This window comes from Pinus tabuliformis, chromosome X (genome assembly GCF_031772625.1).
Source record: "Pinus tabuliformis cultivar Carrire ecotype Pingquan chromosome X, CPIR1, whole genome shotgun sequence".
NCBI lineage: Eukaryota > Viridiplantae > Streptophyta > Pinopsida > Pinales > Pinaceae > Pinus > Pinus tabuliformis.
In genome coordinates, this window is record NC_142308.1 from 31199897 (window position 1) to 31220401 (window position 20505).

The window sequence follows — 20505 nt, forward strand, 5'->3', positions numbered from 1 at the left end:
TTGATCATTGTGGCGGTGAAAGCATTGATTGATAGAAGCTTGGAATGGCAGATATGAAGGGTGGTTGGGTGTTGGAGCCTGAAGCGATTCTCGAGTGTGTGATATAAAATTGGGAAAAAGTCGTGTCCAGTAACAGACAGTCGATAGATGAGTGTACTTCTATTCTTCTATGTCTTTTTGTTCGTATATATCTATACATACATATATATATATTTTGGGTCCATTTGAAAAAAGAATACCATAAAAGTTTATTTTTGGATTAATTTTATTTAAAATATTCTATAAGAGAGGACAAATTAAAAATTTGAGTTGTGATGTTGGCTCTATAATTGTTTTAAGAAATTTTTAGGGTGTTGAATTTATATATGTATTAAAAAATACATTTTAAATAATAAAGAATTATCATTTTATTAAAAATTGTATTATTAGATTTTTACAAAAACATCAAAAAATAAAGATATTTGCTTTAATTTATTAAATTAATTATAAAATGTTTGCTTTAATTTATTAATTTAATTAGTTATTGTTTATGTTTTTAAAATAATATTTGAAATATTTCTTCTCATTATTTTTTCAAACTGAATTTTAATGGTTCTTAAAAAGTAATTCAAGATAGAGTAGTTTTAGGGTGTTTTTAGATTAAGTCTCGATCACACAGAATTCATATTTATTCACTAGATCTAAGGATAATGAGTAACAATGGTTCAGAATTATATACTTTGGAATAGAGATACTCATCACATAATTCAGAATTATATATTTTGGAATAAAGATACTCATTACATAATTCATATTTATTCACTGGATCTAAGGATAATGAGTAATAATGATTCACAATTATATGCTTTGGAATAGAGATACTCATCGCCAAAAGAAACAATTTTTAGAAATTGGTAATAAAAGGGGGTTCAAAAACAATTATTTAGATGATTATAAACTTCAATATAGTTCACACCTTCTAAAGTCTCAAGCAATTGGAAACTTCATAGTTATTTATCAAGGGTAACAAAGCTTTTGGAAAGAATTTTTGCTCCCATTCTATTCCATGTTAAGAGAAATATAAACATACTTGTAGACAAATTAGCTAATAAGTGCTCAAATTTAAAATTGATACTTTGCAATAAAGTTGGACTCTTCCAAATTTTCTAAGAAGTATATATCTGGAGAGTGCAATTCAAGATCGTATTCCCCATGGCAAGCATGTATATGTGCCAAATTGTGGATTAGAGAAGTTGAATAACAAAGTTTTGGTCTTGGCCAAGAATATGGTGGGCATCACCTTCACCACCTTCACTTCATTAGAGGAAAATAAGGACTCGCGACCACCAATCTAGGTGGACTCTCTTTCAAGATCTTGTGTTTTTGTTATAGTTTTTTTATAGTGGCAATGGTGTAGTTTTGAATATCATTATATGGCAATACTTTTTTATTAGTTATGTTTTTACTTTACATGATAGACTTACAGCATTAGCGATATACAATTTTATGTATTTTTTCTTTTGCAAATTAATATAAGGTGACTACATAGTCTTCCAAAAAAATTATAAATATTTTAAATATCAAAAACACATTTTAAATAACAAAAAATCATTATCTCATCAAAACTGTACCACTATATTTAAACAAAAACATCAAAATATAGAATAGTTTGACTATTCCACTAAAATAAAAATGATTTGACTTAATTTGTTAATTCAATTAGTCATTGCTCAAGTTTTTAAAGTAATATTGTAAATGCCCACGTAAAGTAGACCCGATGGTGATCGAGTTAATTGTCAAGGCAATCGGCCATGTTAACGGTTGGTGTGGAATTTGGTATGGCCTAAGCCAAGTGTGATCCAAAATCCAACCATATTAAAATTTGGCGTGACCCAGGTCGAGTGTGATACCAAGGTGAAGTTGGTGAAATTATATATATATAGATATATAGATATGAAAAAATCATTGAGTTCCTCATGAATAAGGTTAGCTAAGACTAAAAATAAAAGAGAGAAAGAATTAATTTTATGATAAAAATATTTTCTTTATGGTAAATACTTTATTAGACATTCTTCTAAAATTTTAATTTAATTATCAATAATTATTAAATTGATACTACCAATAATTATTAAATGGATGGTACCAATCATTATTTAACATCAAATATCTATGGAATATTTTTAGTAATAGTTAGGATAGATGGTTGAGATTTATGTCAAAGGTAATTGTGCCCTTTTAGCTTTTCAAAATAATGAAGAAAATGGCATTTTCACAAGTTTCAATGAACTCTTATTGATTATTATTGATTTACTATGTTTTTATTTATTTATTGGTAGCTAGGTTGAGCCTAGGTAGAGGCTACCCCGTATATTGGATGGAACAACTATCTACCCACTAGCGAGATGTGAGATGCTATCATCAAGAATGTGTGAAGCTTGTGGAGTTTGGACACCCTTTAGGATAGCATAATTCCCCCAAAAGTGACTTTATTATGCTTTTCTTGTTACATGTGGTTTTTTTTTTTTCTCGGCAAAGACTAAATTCTATTAACTGAAAAGTAAAATAATATTACAAGGAGTTGAGGCCTCAGATAACAGTACCCGAGAGCACTCAACGCAGCAAAACTGCCCCAGTATAGAAGGAACCTGGGAAGACCAGTTACAAAAAGCTAGAAAACATATATAGAACCCAGAGATAGACCAGTAGAACATAAGAAGAAACATGAAAGCAAGATAGCCAATTTCCTTGGCAAACGAGACGGTAATTATACTGCCACTGCCCTGGAGGGAAACAAAATCATCAGGTTGAAGATGTTGAACCATGACTGTAAACAGAATGGCCTGGAAGTAGTCATCTGAACGTCAGCAAAACCAAAAAGAGAGAAAGAACAGACCCAGGTGGCCTTAAACTTCCACGTCCTCACCAGGAGGCTTCTCCGCTACCGGACACGCGCTGCCAATCCACAAATCTTCGCTGCCAGCCTTCTCGCCCGCTGGGTTCGCCATGGGATGATTAGTGGCTCCAAAAATCCCTTCCCCGGCCACTGGGATATTGTCTTCAAGAGGCGGAATGACTCTGGGAACTTCATCCTGGCCAAGCTTATCACCCATATGTTTCTCCTGGCTTCCCCCATCCGTTAATTGCTCACTGCTTTGAGAAGGCTCAGGAGCCATGCACGACAAAGGATAAAGCTGGTTTTCTTCTTCCGAGAGGATAATAGTGATATGAGCAGTGATCAAAGGCCTGTTAAGATTGCTTTGGAACTTGAAATGAGTGGTTTGGAACGCACTATTCGGAGTTGGCTTGCGAACAGGGCTCGGAGGTGGCACATTCACCTGAGAGGAGGGGAGATTGACAGGAGACTGTTCAGGGTCCACAGAACAGCTAGCCATCGAACGTTTGCCGCTACCACGTCGCCCCCCGGAACGATTCCTCCCACTCTGGCGAACCATATTGAGGAGCGTAGGGGAAGGCACTGAACAACCAGAAACAACGACAGGAGGGCAAAAGGACTGAACCAGAGACCGATACAAGCGCACAGAGTAGGCCTGAGAAGGAGATGAGAATCGCCCAATTCGAAATTCTAGAGCATTAGAAAGCTTACCCCTTAATGCAGCGTTTATCCTGCCGTAAGGACCCTTAGCATAGTAATACCACCTCCAGGATAACAGAGAACAGGCACGGAGCTTGCCTCTGTTAGCAGAGACCTGCTCGCCACCAAAAACCGCAGCAAACCAAGGCCTAGAGCAAGAGGACTGAACGCTAATTGTGAAGGGAATAAACAGGATCGCCATGATTATAACTACCACTGCTTTACTTCGAACAGAGCAAACCATTAATGCCGAGATCCTACCATATCCGCCCTTATTAAGACTATCCTTCTTGCGCAAGGTGAGATCCTGGGAAGCCACGCTGCCCTGCAGCTGGCAGTACCAGCTCTTACTGTCTGTCATGAATAACATTAAATTCATTTGTGTCACCCGCATCCGGGGTTACATGTGGTTTTAAATATATATATGTGTGTGTGTGTGTGTTTAATTCATCAAAAAAATGAATAATAATCATAATAATTTTATTTTTTATGATTTTTTAAATCTTAACAATGTGAAATGTATCATGAGCTAAGTGTTTCAATGCCTATTATTATTGATTAATGCATGTTGGGGTTTACGAGCCATTTAATTTTTCAATGCCTATTATTGATTAATGCATGTTGAGGTTTACCAACCATTTAATTTATATGGTTGTGCTAGTTGTGTTCCCATGGTAGAGATGTTGTAATGTCATGTTTAATATTTTGACTTGGTCATTTTTTTTTACTAGGTTGAGCGTAGGCCGCGGTCAACCTACCCACCAATGAGATGCTAATCACTAGGTTTGTATGAGGCCCTACCCACTAATTGGATGGTATTCACTAGGTTTGTACGAGATCTACCAACTAATGAGAATCTACACACTAATGGGATGCTATTACCCACTAATGAGAATCTACACACTAATGGGATTCTATTACCCACTAATGAGAATCTACACACTAATGGGATGCTATTACCCACTAATGAGAATCTACACACTAATGGGATGCTATTCACTAGGTTTGTACAAGATCTACCCCCTAATGAGATGCTAATCACTAGGTTTGTATGAGGCTAGCCTAGACATCCCTCAAGAAAGTTTTTTATTCCTTTCTCCCAAGAGTGGCTTCCACCTCTCTTGCTCCCTATGAGATTTGAACCTATGACCTTGTGGGGACTAATCCCCACACAAATCAATTAGTCTACACCTCATAAGTAAAATTAAAATTATTAAATTAAAAATAATAATTAATAAATGGAATTATCAATAAAACATTTTGACTATAGAATAAAATTTTAAAAAGACCATAAAATTAACAATTATAATTAATAATTAAACTAGTCTAGATCCATCTTAACTCTGGATCTACCAAAAGTCCAGAAAAATTTAAATTTAATTGGAAATAGAGTGTTATATTAAATCAATTCTTATACTGCCTATTTTTAATAAAATAAATAAATATATATATTTTTTAAGATAATCCTTATATAAAAATTATAAATTATAAATTATAAATATATAAATATATAAATACAAAAATATGTAACCATGTTAAAGTTATCCAACTACATATAAAATTAATTTTATAATAAAAATACTTTTAAATAAAAAGTTTCACAATTATTTTATTATAATTTTATAGATAATCCACCATAAGTCTCAAAAATCTTATCCATTCTGAATAAAATCAATTTAAAAACAAAAAACAAAAATTTCAATTCTATTAAAACTCCAACTTCTTATATATACTTAAATAATCAGTGTCAAATTTAAACCAAACTTATCCCAAAAGTTTACCTCATTCAAAATTAACTCAAATTCTTTAGAAGAAACAAAATTTCAACTTTATGGGAACTCCAATCTGAGATGATCGGCTTATAATCATTGAAAAGAATATATGAGTAAGAGTATATAATAAATATAGCTGCATGTCATAATGTAATATAAACTATCATCATTGCCCACTTTAGCGTGTCATTTTTCAGACACTTGGATTTTAATAATTTTTTTTTTTTTTCCCTTTATTATCGTTGAATAGTTCAAATGAAAAGTGATTACGTATATATTTTATGTTTATATTAATTATTACTCAAAATTGCATTGTGCAGTTATATATATATAAGATAGATATTAATTTATAATAAAGATTAAAAAAATTATTTCATAATTTTTTTCAAAGAAAGAAAATGTCTAATTTAAATAACTATAAAAAATTTAATAAAATTACATTTTGCATATATTGTAAGAATGTCATAAAATCGATTCTCTATATTAAGTTAATAAAAGAAATATGATAACTTTGAGCACTATACAACATAAGGAGAGTTAAGTTTGACAACTTTGAGAACCATACCACATAAGGAGAGTTAAGTTTGACAATTTGCACTTAGCTTTTCTTTTTTACCTTTCTTTTTTTTGCTCTTTGTGCTAACCATCGGAACTTGGTTCAAAAAGAACCAATGACAATTTTCGTCTTGCTTCCATACGGGAAGCTTTTTTGTCTGAGTTTGAGCTCTCGGAAACATGAGCTCTTTTTGTGCCCCCAATCCCATTCGACGTCTGAAGGCCTTCAAATTTAGTACTCTTCCGAGTCATGGTGACAAAACCTAATTGTGCCACAATGTCCCCTTTCGATTGGTTTCCAAGTTGATCCATAAGCTCCATGTCTAATTAGACAGGATGACTCCCTTTGTTATCTTCTTCTTCATCTTCTAAAAGGTGAAGCATAGAAAAATGCATCATTTTGGCCTACTGGGTTGCCTCTTTTTCTTTTTTGGATTCTTCTTAGCCCAGGACATGTGTTTTATGAATGTCCTATATGAAAATCATTACTCGATATCGAAATGTCGTGTTCTTATTATTTAAAACTTGGCACCACTGAAACCTTTTGTGTTTCAATGTTATGTGATTTGGTAGCACTTTGTTGAGGTCTATCTCCACACATATTCTGGCAAAAATAAAATAGGCATTTCTATGTTCTTTCCAAGTCCATTGTTTTGAATTTTCCCAAAGTATTTCCAATATCCTCAAGGACATTATGATGCGAGAAACTAAGAGGGAGGTTTAGAAGCCTCACCCAAACTGGCATAGTTGAGACCACTATTGTTGTGGCATCAAACTTAGGGAACCATAGAGTGATGAATAACCCAAGTCTTTCCTAGAACCATGACCCTTCATTTAGAACAAAGTCCAGGTCCTTCTGTGTAACAAATTGGACTATTAAGAAACCTTTGGAGCATAAATAAATGTCACAGTTGAGTGTCCAATAAGTGAAAACCCACTGGAATAAAGTTTCATTTTTTGGCCAAAAGCCATTAAATATGCAAATAACAACCTTAGAATGAAGGGAAGAAAAGAGGGAAGATATCTCTAAGATATTGACTTCCATGGTTGAAGCTTACTCCATTTAATCTATTATATAGGGGCCTCGAATATTTTGACTTTGATTTGTTGGGGCTAGAACCTTCCCTTGCATTGCTTCCTTGAAAGAGACATAAGTTCCATTAGTTGGCCTTGCACCAGGAGCACCTCCACATAACCTTCAGTTTAGGGTTATGGTTGAGTTTCTTATGATATTGTTGTCTTTGAGCTGAAAGGAATCTTGGAGAACTTTCCCTTCAAATTGTATACTTTGAAATTTTATAGGCATACCCCATTTATCTTCAATAGACTGCTTAAGAGAAGAGACAAAAGGAGAAAAAATATCAGAACACCTGTCAGGTACTCCCTCCTCACCTACACTGAGAATGTAGGGCCTCCATCAATGCAGTAAATGATACTCCATGTGTCAATTTTGAAATAGGGGCTAGTCTTGGAGCAATCTCGAACTTTGGAAACTTCCATTGGGTCAGGCTCCCCTCTATTTTTTATCTCCTTTGACCCTCCATGTTGAATAAACAATTTCATCACCATAGTGACAAACCATAAGCATCCATAGAAATCACTATTATCATAGAGAAACTCAAAAATCCCTTGTCCTAAGGTATAAAGAGCACCAGGGATGTATTTGAGCGAGACGACGACACTAAGCTCATCATTGCATCACATCAAAACTTTTACTCCATAATATATCTCAGATTGCTAAGATTAAAAATTAGCTAAATTATAATTTATTTTGAATTAATCTTATATATATATATATATATATATATATATATATATATATAGAGAGAGAGAGAGAGAGAGAGAGAGAGAGAGAGAGAGAGAGAGAGAGAGTAAACTAATAATAAGAAAAGTTCAATGTCATAAATGTTGAAAATGTAGCAAGGAATGGCTTCTTTGACTTGTGCCTAAGTCAAAGATGCTAATTCGAATTCAATCTCATAGATAATTGATTTAATTGTGATTTAACATGTGTGATTTGGCCTGTCACTGAGTTATTGTCAATTAATTCGAGTTAGATGGCTTTTAGTGAGTTGTGGACTAGTTGATGGCTAAAATTAGCTATCTAGTGGTTTTAACTCTTGTGTCTGTTAGTTAATGATCTCTAGTTCTAGAATAGAGATAATTTTGAGTTTAGTTGAGTAGTTGATTTTCTGTTACTCAACTTAATATCAGTTAACTAGTTGTGGCTGCAAAAATTAGCCCTAGTAGGTCATGCAATTCGAATTGCTTATTGAGATTGAATGAAGGCACATATGTATTTATTGATTGGAAATAGGTTTTTGTGCGGAGAGATTGAGAAGCAAGCAAAGCTATTCTCTTGAAATTTCACAAGGAAACAGAAGAAATTCCTAATTTTTAGGAGCATAATTGCGCTAGGAAATAGGAGCTCCTATCAGACCTTATTTACTTAAGTGTTGGGAAAGTCTTGTAGAGAGTTGATCAGCATTGCAAGGATTTTAAGGCTTGAAGCAAATTCTATGTAACAGATCAGATTGATTGGTTGATTTAATACAAGCAAGAGAGGTTTTTCCCAATTGGGTTCTCCAGATAAATTTTGTGTTCAATGTGTGTTGGTGTTTCTATTCATTGTTTTCTTTCTGCAAATTTTTGATAGAGAATTTTTGTGTCTTTTGTTATAAGTTTGATCTCATTAGAAATTGCAAGGTTTCAAGGATTTTCTACATGGTATCAGAGTAGGAAACAAGATAGAGACCAAGTTCCTTGATCAAATTCAAAGTGCATTGGAGAGAAGATCAGTTGGTGCAAGAATTCTACAAGTGCAGGAATCATGTCATCCTATGGCTTGAGGACAAAGCATGCACTGGAAAGGACTTTGATTTTGTGTACATGGAAGGATAGAATGGAGGTTGTGTTAGATGATAATGGGGTTTTGGAATACATAAATATTGATATTCCTAAACTTGTTGCATAATATGCACAACAACTAGCTCAATGGAAGAAGGACATTGCCAAAACTAGGAGGATGATCCTAGAAGGAGTCAAAGACCATATTGTTCCAAATTTTCATGGGAAGAAAACCCCATTCCAAATGTGGAAGGCCCTTACTAATCTTTTTGAAAGAAGTAGTGATGCTATAAAACTTTCTTCGAAGAAAAAATTGAGGAACATTCGAATGGGCAAGGATGAGCCCATTGTTACATATCTATCCAAATTTTCTCAAGTGAGGGATGAACTTGGAGGTGTTGGAGAGATAGTTCCACCAATAGAGCTTGTGATCCTTACTCCTCTTGGGTGAGTCACAAATACTGGCATAGTTTCGAGGATGTAGTGAATGGTAGAGATAAGCTCCCTGATTGGGAGAGACTGTGGTTAGATATTGTGCAGGGAGAGATAAAGAGGAACACAAGGGATGAAATCTCATCTGGGATAGAAGACGAGGAAAACTTTTCTTTAAATGGCAAAGGGAAGAAATCCAAGGGTGAGAAGGCCCAAAGAAAAATCGAGTCTAGTCATAATGGAGGCAAGGAAAAGAAGGATCTTAACAAGATCAAGTGTTTTCATTGTCACGAGTTTGGACATTATGCTACAAAATGTCCAAACAAGAAATCTAGCAAGCATGTTGCATCAACAGGAGAAGCACTATCTTCTCGGTTCGAATTGGATTTATCTTTGATAGCTTGCATGGAAAGCTCAATACAAGGTAATGTGTGGTACGTTGATTCAGGGGCTTCATTCCACATGATAGGGAATACAAATTTCTTCAACAGTTTGGAGGAGAAATATATGGAATTCCATATTGAGCTTGGAGATGATGGTAGATACTTGACCAAAGGAGTTGGTACAGTAGGCTTTAAGAGGAAGTCTCGTTCCCTTCTCCATCTCAAGAATGTGATGTATGTTCAAGGATTGAAGAAAAAACTTGTCTCAGTAGCAGTCCTTGAAGACAAAGGCTATGATATTGTATTCGGCAAAGGGAAGGCCTACCTCAATCATTCTACTTCAAGACAAGTCAAGCAGATTGGTGTCAGGATTAAGAAGCTTTATAACTTGGAGGTTGATGCATGTGAAACCGTGAGAAGCAAGGCAAAGAGTTCTCAGAGTAGAGATGTGGTGGTTGAGCAAGAGCAGGATATAGATCTCAAGATGGAGCCCCAACCAGTATCTCAGTATCAATATAAGCTAGTAGGTGATTGGGCTGACTAATAAGATGATGATGAGGACCATAGCCGAGGGCAAGTGGAGGTAGCCACTCAGTCAAAGACTTCTAGTATAGGGAAAGTTTGACCCAAGTGGGTAAAGAATTTGGTTAAGGGAGATCAAAGGAGAGTTGAGTCTCCCAGCATAAAGAAGAAAACACCTAGATACACAAGTTACATGGATCTTTATATTTCAGAGGGAGCAATTGCAGCAATAGAGAACTTGGTAGATATGAAGAAAGATCTTGGTGTATGAGGTTCTTCCAATAATCCCTTACTCGCTAAGAGGGAGTGTTGAAAATGTAGCAATGAATGACTTATTTGACTCAATGTGCCTTAGTCAAATATGCTAATTCAAATTCAGTCTCATAGATACTTGAGTTAGTTGTTAGTTAACATGTGTGATGTGGCCTATCACTGAGTTATTTTTAGTTAATTCAAGTTAGATGGCTTTCAGTGAGTTGTGGACTAGTTGATGGCTAAAATTAGCTATCTAGTGGAGTTAACTCTAGTGTCTCTCAGTTAATTGATCTCTAATTCTAGAATAGAGATTTTTTTTTAGTTTACTTGAGTAGTTGACCTTTTGTTAACTCAAATTACTCTCAATTAACTAGTTGCAACTGCTAAAATTAGCCCTAGTAGGTCATGCAATTCGAATTGCCTATTGAGACTGAATGAAGGCACAAAGGTATTTATTGATTGTACATAGGTTTTTGTGTGAAGACCTTGAGAAGCAAGCAAAGCAATTCTCTTAGGAGTTACGAAAGGAAATAAGAGAAATTCCTATTTTTAGGAGCAAAATTGTGCTAGGAAATAAGATCTTCTAGCAGACCTTATTTTCCTAAGTGTTGGGCAAGTCATGCAGATAGTTGATCAGTATTGTAGGCAGCTTCAGGCTTGAGGAAAATTCTATGTAATAGATCAGATTGCTCAGTTGATTTAAAACAATCAAGAGGGGATTTTCCCAGTTTTGTTCCCCAGATAATTTTTGTGTTTTATGTGTGATGGTGTTTCTATTCATTGTTTTCTTTTCACGAATTTTTGGTAGATAAATCTTGTGTCTTTTGTTATCAGTTTGATCTCTTTAGCAGTTGCAAGGTTTCAAGGATTTTCTACAATAAATAAAAACTAAATGAAAATCAAATTTAACGTGACATTCTTTTAATTATCCAAAGGGGTTAGTAACTTGGAGTCATGGAGGCACTTTGAGATGGTCAAACATGTGGTTGTACCCAGAGAAATCATATTGAATAGTTTCGTGAACCGTGCACACATAAGTGGATTAAAGCCCACTCTCATGTCCTATATGTCTTGATATGAAATAATTGTGAAGTTTAAGAATTATGAAATTTTTTTGAAGTTTGAGGTTCAAATCCCCTATCTCACATAATTTCCAATTTCTCTCTATATATAAAATACACCATTTTTAATGAAATGAAAAAAAACATAACTACATTTAAAACAAATATTAACCATTTATGTTTTTGGATAATTATTAATTAATTTAATAATATTTATTTAAAAATTTATTATATTTAATTAAAAAATTATATGATTAATTATATATTATAATAATAATTTAATTTTAAAATTCATAATTTTAATTTTAATTTTATTGTATTATGCATATATAAAATTTCTGTATTCATAATAAAAATCAATTAATATTAAATCATACTTCATAAATTGGTTTAATTTAATATATTAATTAAATTTAAATTACGTTTACTTTTAAAGAGATCTTAAAATAGATTGTGTAAGCTAACTATCTCTTTTATATATATTCTCGATACCAACACAATTATATTGGATATTATTACATGTAAAAAAATGGTTTACCTTTCTTAAACAATTTTGATAGGAAAAATACAAAGCCTAAATAATGGTTTATAAAATGGTTGACATTAAGAAATTATCTATCATTAGTCTCTTTCTTCCGAATTAAAGTATTGGTGAATTTCTTCACATATGAAAGATTGTATCCTCTATTTTAATGAAAAAATCTAAACAATGGTTTATAAAACGGTTGACATTAAAAAATTATCTATCATTAGTCTTTTTTTAGATTTTATTTTAATGATATAAGTGGGTGATATAGTAATATTATTTAATAACTTTGTATTTTAATTTATAGATGAAATGACTTTTTGTATGATACAATTTCAAGTAGGATGATTAATTCTTGTTATTTAAAAAACATTTTTGAATACATAAACAGATTTAACACCTTGAAAAACTCTTAGGGAACTCAAGTTCTATAGATTAAACAGCTTAAACTCAAGTTTTTAAAAACCTATGCCAAACTTTGATTAAAATTAACCAAAAAAAAATACTCTAGAAGAAAAAAAAGAAAAGAAAAAGGTCATTTCTTCTATAAGTTAGACTATGCCTTTAGTAACTTAATAACAATTTTTTTAATAACATAAGTGGGTGATGTAAGTAATATTATTGACGAGTGTTTTTATTGATAGGTTACTATTCATACACTTGTCGATTATCAACTGGGCAGTGAACTTATAAGGAGCTCAATGCAATATGCACATAGAACAACACTTCTTGCTTTATTAAGTGACTTATTATAAATCCATAGAGGTTGGTTTGTTTTATCGAGAATGATCTCACTTTTACCAAGTGACTTTTTAAGTCCCTAACAAGATTTTTTAAGAGGGACATCTTAAAGAAGTCTCTTGAATTAGTAATGTGTTTAATAAAAATGGTTCAATTTCTAATTCCATATAAATGTATATTTAACCCCCTTTAAAATAAAACATTACCAAAACCCTTTCTAAAACAATCAAATTTATTAATACATGAAATCTGATAGCAAAAGAAATTCCTTCACTATCCACTGTCCACTATCCCCACTTAATATGATAGCACATAAGATGAGAACCAAACTATAAGTAATGTTAATTAACAATAGTTCTCATACAACTTAGAAAATAGAGATATATAAATAAAACAGTGATATGAATATGACAAATCAAATTAACACAGTAAAATTGCCTATATGCAAAATCCTATCACTTAGTAGTCAAACCACTATGACTGGGAAATATGACAATCCAACAACCAATAAAATAACACAGTAAAATTTGGCACCTGACCGTGCCTTGATCGGGCCCGACTCAAGGCTCGGTCAGTGCCCTATAAAAACTAACTACTCAAAACAATGAATTAATTCAACTGAGCATACCCGAAAAATTATACAAGTAGAAGTGCAAAACTCCACTAAGCGCCCAACATAATAGATGTTATTCCAAATTCAACAGAAGAGTAACAATAGAAGCGCAGAACTCCACTAAGTGCCCAACATAATAGATGTTATTCCAAATTCAACAGAAGAGTAACAATAACAGTAAGGGTATCATGTTGCGCTAGGCGCTCCCATTTTATACTGAGATTTACGAGCCAAAAATAGCAAAAACATAATTTGGTCTTTCTCAGCCAATTGACTCAACAGTAAACAAAGCATTATGAGATCCATGTTGGAACTCGCTACTAGTATTCTATTTTGCACTTAGAATCTACAAGTCATAGATTATTTAGTTATCTTTTAGATCCTCAAGCTGGACATGCTTCGTCTTATGAACATTGGCAATGAGTATTTCAGGTTTATAACTGGCCCGAGGAAACTACTTGTTTGTCAAAATCCTTTAACATCTCATCCACCGACAGTAAAGAAACGTCCCGAAAATAACCTTCAACTTGGTTTGGCGGTTGGTAACTATCTGAGACTCTTGGTTTGGCGGTTGATTTGTTACTATTTTTGCAAATGACATGTCTAATTCGAGCTGTTGTGTAACCAAACTACTGAATGCAAATATTCCCATAAGATTGGTAATCAAAATACTTTAGTGGTTCCATATGGATAATTGAAAGATGAATTGTAATCAAAATGGTCAATCAACCTATCAACAGGCCACCTAATCCCTTCCATGAGTAGGCTCCATAGATGATTAAGTTATATTCACGATCCATAAGCAGAACCTTGTCAACTTGTCCGTGTAATATTAATTGAAATGTTTTACTAATAGTATTCAATCGGATAATTTGGAAACATAGCGTAAATCCATTAAGGTGATTGATCATGGGACACCCTGTTAATGCAAGTGAGAGGTATAAAATCATTTGCATCATGTGATCAAAATACTTTTCAACTTGAGTCAGTAGCTTGGCCTTTATTCAAATCACACACATATGTATAAAGAGTCAGTAGCTTGGCCTTTATTCAAATCACACACATATGTATAAAGAGTCAGTAGCTTAGCCTTTATTCAAATCACACACATATGTATATACTATATTCTTATGCAAACCCCTACACACATAAGTTATCTATTCATTCCCCTTAGTTACTTATTTATACACAAAAAGACAAGGTTTGAAACAAATGCAAGTATACCTATAGCTAAAGTGAATAAGACAAATGAGAGTGGAAATGATAAGGATTTTATGTCAAAATAAATATATTGTTGGCAAAATTGTTGTGAAAAAGGAGACTCGTCATCCCCCCCAGTCTGTCTTGTTGCATGTCCCCATGCAACCTTATTCCTCTTCTAGTATACCAACGTGAAGGTCACCCCAGTTATATGTTGGGTGACCAAATTCTCTAAAAGTGTAGTTGCCTAGGGTTCTCTCCATAATAGTCTAGTTTGTCTATTCCTCTTCCTCATTCCAGATGGTAGGATACCTATAGAATCGTGTTGGGCACCATAAAAGGGGAAAATGAAATTGCAATCCCACCCACTGACTTCCATGTTTCGATACCGAGTATGTATAAAAAGAAGCACGATTTGGTGCCAAGATAAAGAAATGATATCCCATGGGGTTTTTCTCATGAATATGTGAAGGTAACCCTTCCCAAATATCCCAGGCCACATTGAGAGTCTACACTGAATAGGTCTGGGCCATTTCATGATACTCTATTACTGCATACCTCTAATTGGTTCAGATGGTGGTGGAATCCCTTGTGTCTTATCTTAATCTTATCAGATAGTTAACTACTAACATTGGTAGGGGATATTCTTCCCTAATTGTCAGATGAGCCTCTAATTCAGTTTTCCCATAAAATTCAGAGGCTTTCTCCCACTTAATGAGATTATCCATATAAGAGATGAAAACACAGAGTTTCACATCTCCCACAAAGGGATTAGGGTTCCACCACATATTTTCTGTGAGAATAAAATTAAACCGATAAAGTTTGCACAACAAATTTTGATTTGCAACTTCAAAATGTTGATAGACCTCCAAAAAATTCTCCAGTGAAATGATTTAATAAGGTTTGCTATCGTGTATTTTTCTTATATGGAAGGAAGACCAGAGATTATGTAGGAAAATAGGGTATATTTGGGAAGTGACTTGACAAGCTAATATCTCAGCCCCTAATTCACATGCCACCTCTTTTATCATCTTCTCCTTAAGATCATTACGGGAATTGTGAGGTATAAAATGGGCCTCCTAAGGATATTATAAAATAATAGTGGAAATAATAAAATAAGATTAGATTACATCATCACATTTTAGAGGGAGAAAAAGAAAAAAACTATTTTTTCAACTCATATTTTCAACTTATCTCCTTATGGGTTTACTCAAATTTCGAGTGAAAACACTCGTTGGATGCAAAATTTCATTCCTAGTCCAAGGATTACTCATGTTACATAAGCTCGATCGACCGTGCTACATGAAAAATGATAAATACATGGAAAACGTGATTGCAATCATGTTTTTTCATGTATTTCTCATTTTTCATGTAGCAGGATCCATCGAAAGTATGCAACATGGGTACTCCTTGGATGAGGAACTAAATTTTGCATCCAATGAGTACTCCTGCTCAAAATTTGAGTAAAACCTTAGGGAGATAAGTTTAAAATATGAGTTGAAAAAATAATTTTATTATTTTATTATTTTTTATTATTTTCACTCTTTTACTCCAAATATCGTGAATCATCCCCTATGGTTGACATGATCATATTGAATCCTATTGGTTCTTATAAAGTTTAGTTTGGTTGTACACTTTTCTTCGGAGGCCCATTTTAGACCTCAAAATTCCCATAATGAAAGATCTTTCTGTTTGTTGATATGAACCTTCCATTTCTCTTCCTAGATTAAATAATGGAGAACCAATGATGTTTCTTTTTTCAATCACTTATTTATGGCTCCCTTTATTTATGATATTGTTGACAGTGCTGGATTCTGCCAACATTTCAAGGGGATACGCCCGATGTAAAGTCCCAATTAGACTTCACATTGTTTGGTGTAGGAGTCCCATCCAGCCACATGGTCAGGCCACCGTTGGAATGATAAAGAATGCTTTGGTTATAATTGGGCGTAAGAGAACACAACACCTCTTTGAGTCAGAAAGAATTTGAGTTTTGTGAAACACTTGGTATAAGGTGTACAGGGGAGACTTCTATGGATGGTGAGAGAAATGAGCCACTGGTTAGAAAATTAATAGTACTATCCAAAAGGGGGACCCAGGATAAAGGGAAATACTTGTTGAGTACCTGCAGATTTGTCCACATAATAAACAAAAATCATTAAATCATAACAACATTCATTCAGTAAGATCCATAACCAAGCAATGAAGTAGTTCGTTAACCTAGCATGTCAATAAAGCAACATATACTGTACACATAACCATAATAGTCCAACTATATACACGATACGTGTATGAAGGAATTCCGACTCATTGAGATTCTCATTATAAGTGTAAGATCCCAATAACACTATTACATGAGTGAAACATTGTATCCAATTGTGGAAGGCGAAGACACAACTTTCTTCTCCAAAGAATAATCTATCTCCTATGTAGTATAAGAGAAGCCAAGGCTAGGCCTCCAAAAACCCGAAAAAAAAAACCCTTTCTTGAGTTATGAGGAGCTATTTATAACAAACACAATGACTTTTGAGCTTCCTCATGGCTCTTGAACTCCTATGACTATTCACATTCTAATATGAATAATTATATTCCAATGTGTGGCTATTCGTATTCCTCATGCGTCCCTTAGACTTCATTACATAACATTTATTATATAAGATAATTTACGAATGAGACAATGACATAATGATCTAAAATGGAGCAGATTAGTAATGTTGTGCTCATTCCCCATTCAGAATAAAACCCATGATGCTTATCATTTTCTTATCAAGTGCTTAAGGATTCACCATTTTTTCTTAATTAACTGATTCCCATGAGAGTTTCTTATGTAAATGTTATAAACAATTTAGCATAAAATATATTTTGAACAACAACAAAATAACAACAAACAACATCAAAATACAACACATAACATAGAGATTTGATGAGGATTTCACCCCTCCTGGGCTATGTCTCCTTGGCTCAACTTCCAATGCTTGGGCCTCTCTATTATACTCAAAATTACAACAAAAGTGTGTTTACAATGCTCAAATGCCTATGAAACCTGTTTCAATGAGTTCAGAATAGCTAAAATGCTAGAAATTACTCTTTTGCAACCAATTTGGATAAGAACTGAAGAAGTTATGAATTCCCTTAGTTTTCCCACTATTTGCTTCACATTTGGCATGATCCTACAAATTATCCCCAAGAAGCCGCTAACTGGGTGAGAATTTCATCGCGCGGTGGGCCTTAACTTGTTAGCCGAGTCTTATCACAAATTGTAATCGGCAAGTGTTGTGGGCTTTTGGTCTGTGATTTAAACAGGCTATTTGCGATTGCAATATTGGCGGACCCGACGACACTACAGAATGGAACCGATAAATATATCGCATCCAGGAACTTATCGCAACTGGTAGAGAACCGACGGGAAATCATAAAATGGGACTATGTTTTCTACAAAGTGTGATTGCGATCTACGATCCATTACATCACAACTCGGGTACGTTGGGGGTTGATTTCCATAGTACTTCCCTTCACCGATCTGTGATTATGATTTATCGCATCGCAACCCTTCTCTGCTCGGGGGCTGATTCTGTAACACCTTTCCACCTGCGACTTGCGATTTGTGATATGTGGGGGCCAATGGCGGCCTGCCACTTGGCACCTCCTCATTCGCTGAAGGGCCTTTCCACATCATCCAATCCTACCATGTAGACAAGTCAAACTTGAACTTTGACTTGCTCTAACTTTTGCATACGAGCTCGGATTTGAGTTTCGTTCACACTGTTGGATTCAGAATGATGAGCTCTTTGATTTGAAGCTAAGTTTGACAAAATTATGAAACTTTTATTTTTGAGCATAAATTTGAGCACCTAATCACTCCTCCCCACTGGAAGCCTTTTGGACCCCAAAAGATTATATTCAGTTATTGAACAGATGAGGGTACTGTTCCCTCACCTTCCCCTCTTCAATCCATTTGGCCTTTGATGGATTTGTACCTTTGAGACCCACTCGAAGATAATCAACATTTCCCCTCTTTGATGACCTCGTTCTTTTATCAAGTATGGTGTCTTGTTGAAGCTCATCAAGAAATTATGGAGAAAAATCTTCAATTGATGGAATCTATACACTTTCTTCTTGATCTTCAAACAAAGGAGGCTCATACAATCACAAGTTTTCAACATTAACAACAGAATAAAGTTGCATATATGAAGGCAAATCAAACTTGAAAGCATTATTAACAATCTTTTCCAGAATTTTAAATGGACCATAACGGATTGGTTTCATCTTTTTACCTTCACCTTGAAGCCTTTCCTTTCTAATGTAAAGCCAAAATTCATCACCTACTTGAAATTGATGATCCACGTGATGCTTATCATGCCTTGCCTTATACTTGCCTTGACTCTTTTCTAGTTGTTCTTGAACTGTTTGGTGAATCAATTGAATTTTCTCAATGAATTTTTTTCTCTGTCTATGTCAATATGTCCATCTACAGTTACATCTTTTTCAAAGATGAAATCCAAAGGCGATTTAGGCAAATAACCAAGACATGCCTCAAAAGGCGAAGTTAGAGTAGAAGAGTTCTTTGCTTGGTTGTAAGCATGTTGAATATAATGCAACTGTTCATCCCACAACTTAGGATGTTTGCTACAATATCCTCTTAGGAAATGAATAACTGTCATGTTAACCACTTTAATTTGACCACCTATTTGTTGATGGAAGGCTGCACTTTTCTTCAATTTGGTGTCCATCAAGTTCCATAAATTTGACTAAAAATTCCCAAAAAAATCGGGAATCACGATCACTTACAATAGAAGTAGGTAATCCAAAATGAACCCATACATTTTGAAAGAAAAGTTGAGTTGTTTTTTCATCTGTAATTTGTTTTTTACAAGGAATTAATATGCACATCTTACTGAACCTATCCACAACTATGTACAAATAATCATGATCTTTTCTTGATAAAGGAAGACCTCCTACAAAATCCATAGAAACACTCTCCAATGGACGTGAAGGCGCTAGAAGTGGTGTGTACAATCATAGTTTCCTATTACTAGGCTTATTGACTGCACACAATGAGAAACCTATGATAAAACGTGACACACTTTCAAGCATACGAGGCCAGTAAAAATACCTCTAAATATTTGCCATTGTTTTACTTACACCGAAATGTCTGGTAATAAGAGAAATGTGCGCTTCCCTTGTCACATTTACTCTCTCTCTTCCAAAATGATACAGCAACTTATCATGTACACGGTAGTCTAATTCCTCAACTTGGTGGCCTTGACTCAAGTTTGAATATACCTCTTGAAAGTCAGCATCATGTGCGTATTTTTCAACATAACTTTCAGGCAAAACAAAATGATTCTTGAGTAAAATGGCTACATTAACAACCGGTATAGAAAGCATATCAGCAACTCTATTATAAATACCTTTCTTGTACCTAATTACCAAGTGGAATTGTTGTAAAAATCCCATCCAATGAAAGTGCCTTGATTGCTGCAATTTTGTTTGAGATTGTAGATATTGCAAAGGTTGATGATCGGTGTGAATAATGGTTTCTTTTCCCATTAAGTAATGCTTCCATTTCTTCACACTTTGCACCAATGCGTAAATCTCTTTATCATATGTAGGATAGTTAATAACAACACCATTAAAAATCTAAGAATGAAATGAAATGGGATTACCATGCTGTAAACGAATTGCACCCATGGTGTAGTCACTTGCATCTATTTCTATTTCAAATGGTTGTTTCAAAATCGGTAATGCTAAAACTGGGGCTGAACTTATCTTTTGTTTTAAATCATCAAATGCTTTTTGTTGTTTGCCTCCCCATTGGAAGACAACCTTCACGCTGGTCAAAGCATGTAGTGGAGATGCTATGGAAGAGAAATTGGCAATGAAATTCCTCTAGTACTGCGCTGCTCCCAGAAAACTCCTTACTTCTGTGACTGATTTGGGTATTGGCCAATTCACAATGACCAAAACTTTAGAGGGGTCAATCTTCAACTCACCTCCTCCAACTATGTGGCCCAAATACACTAAGGA

At 34.2% G+C, this 20505-nt stretch overlaps 1 protein-coding gene across 1 annotated transcript; it reads left to right on the forward strand.

Moving 5' to 3' along the window:
• The first annotated feature begins 9684 nt into the window (after positions 1-9684).
• LOC149138167 (uncharacterized) lies at positions 9685-10104 on the forward strand. Its single transcript, XM_089450270.1, has one exon. It carries the CDS (start codon positions 9685-9687, stop codon positions 10102-10104), a length of 420 nt encoding a protein of 139 aa, XP_089306396.1.
• The last annotated feature ends 10401 nt before the right edge of the window (positions 10105-20505 follow it).

Excerpts from the sequence above, each read along its gene's own strand:
- LOC149138167 (XM_089450270.1), top strand. The coding sequence starts at position 9,685 with ATGGAATTCCATATTGAGCTTGGAGATGATGGTAGATACTTGACCAAA.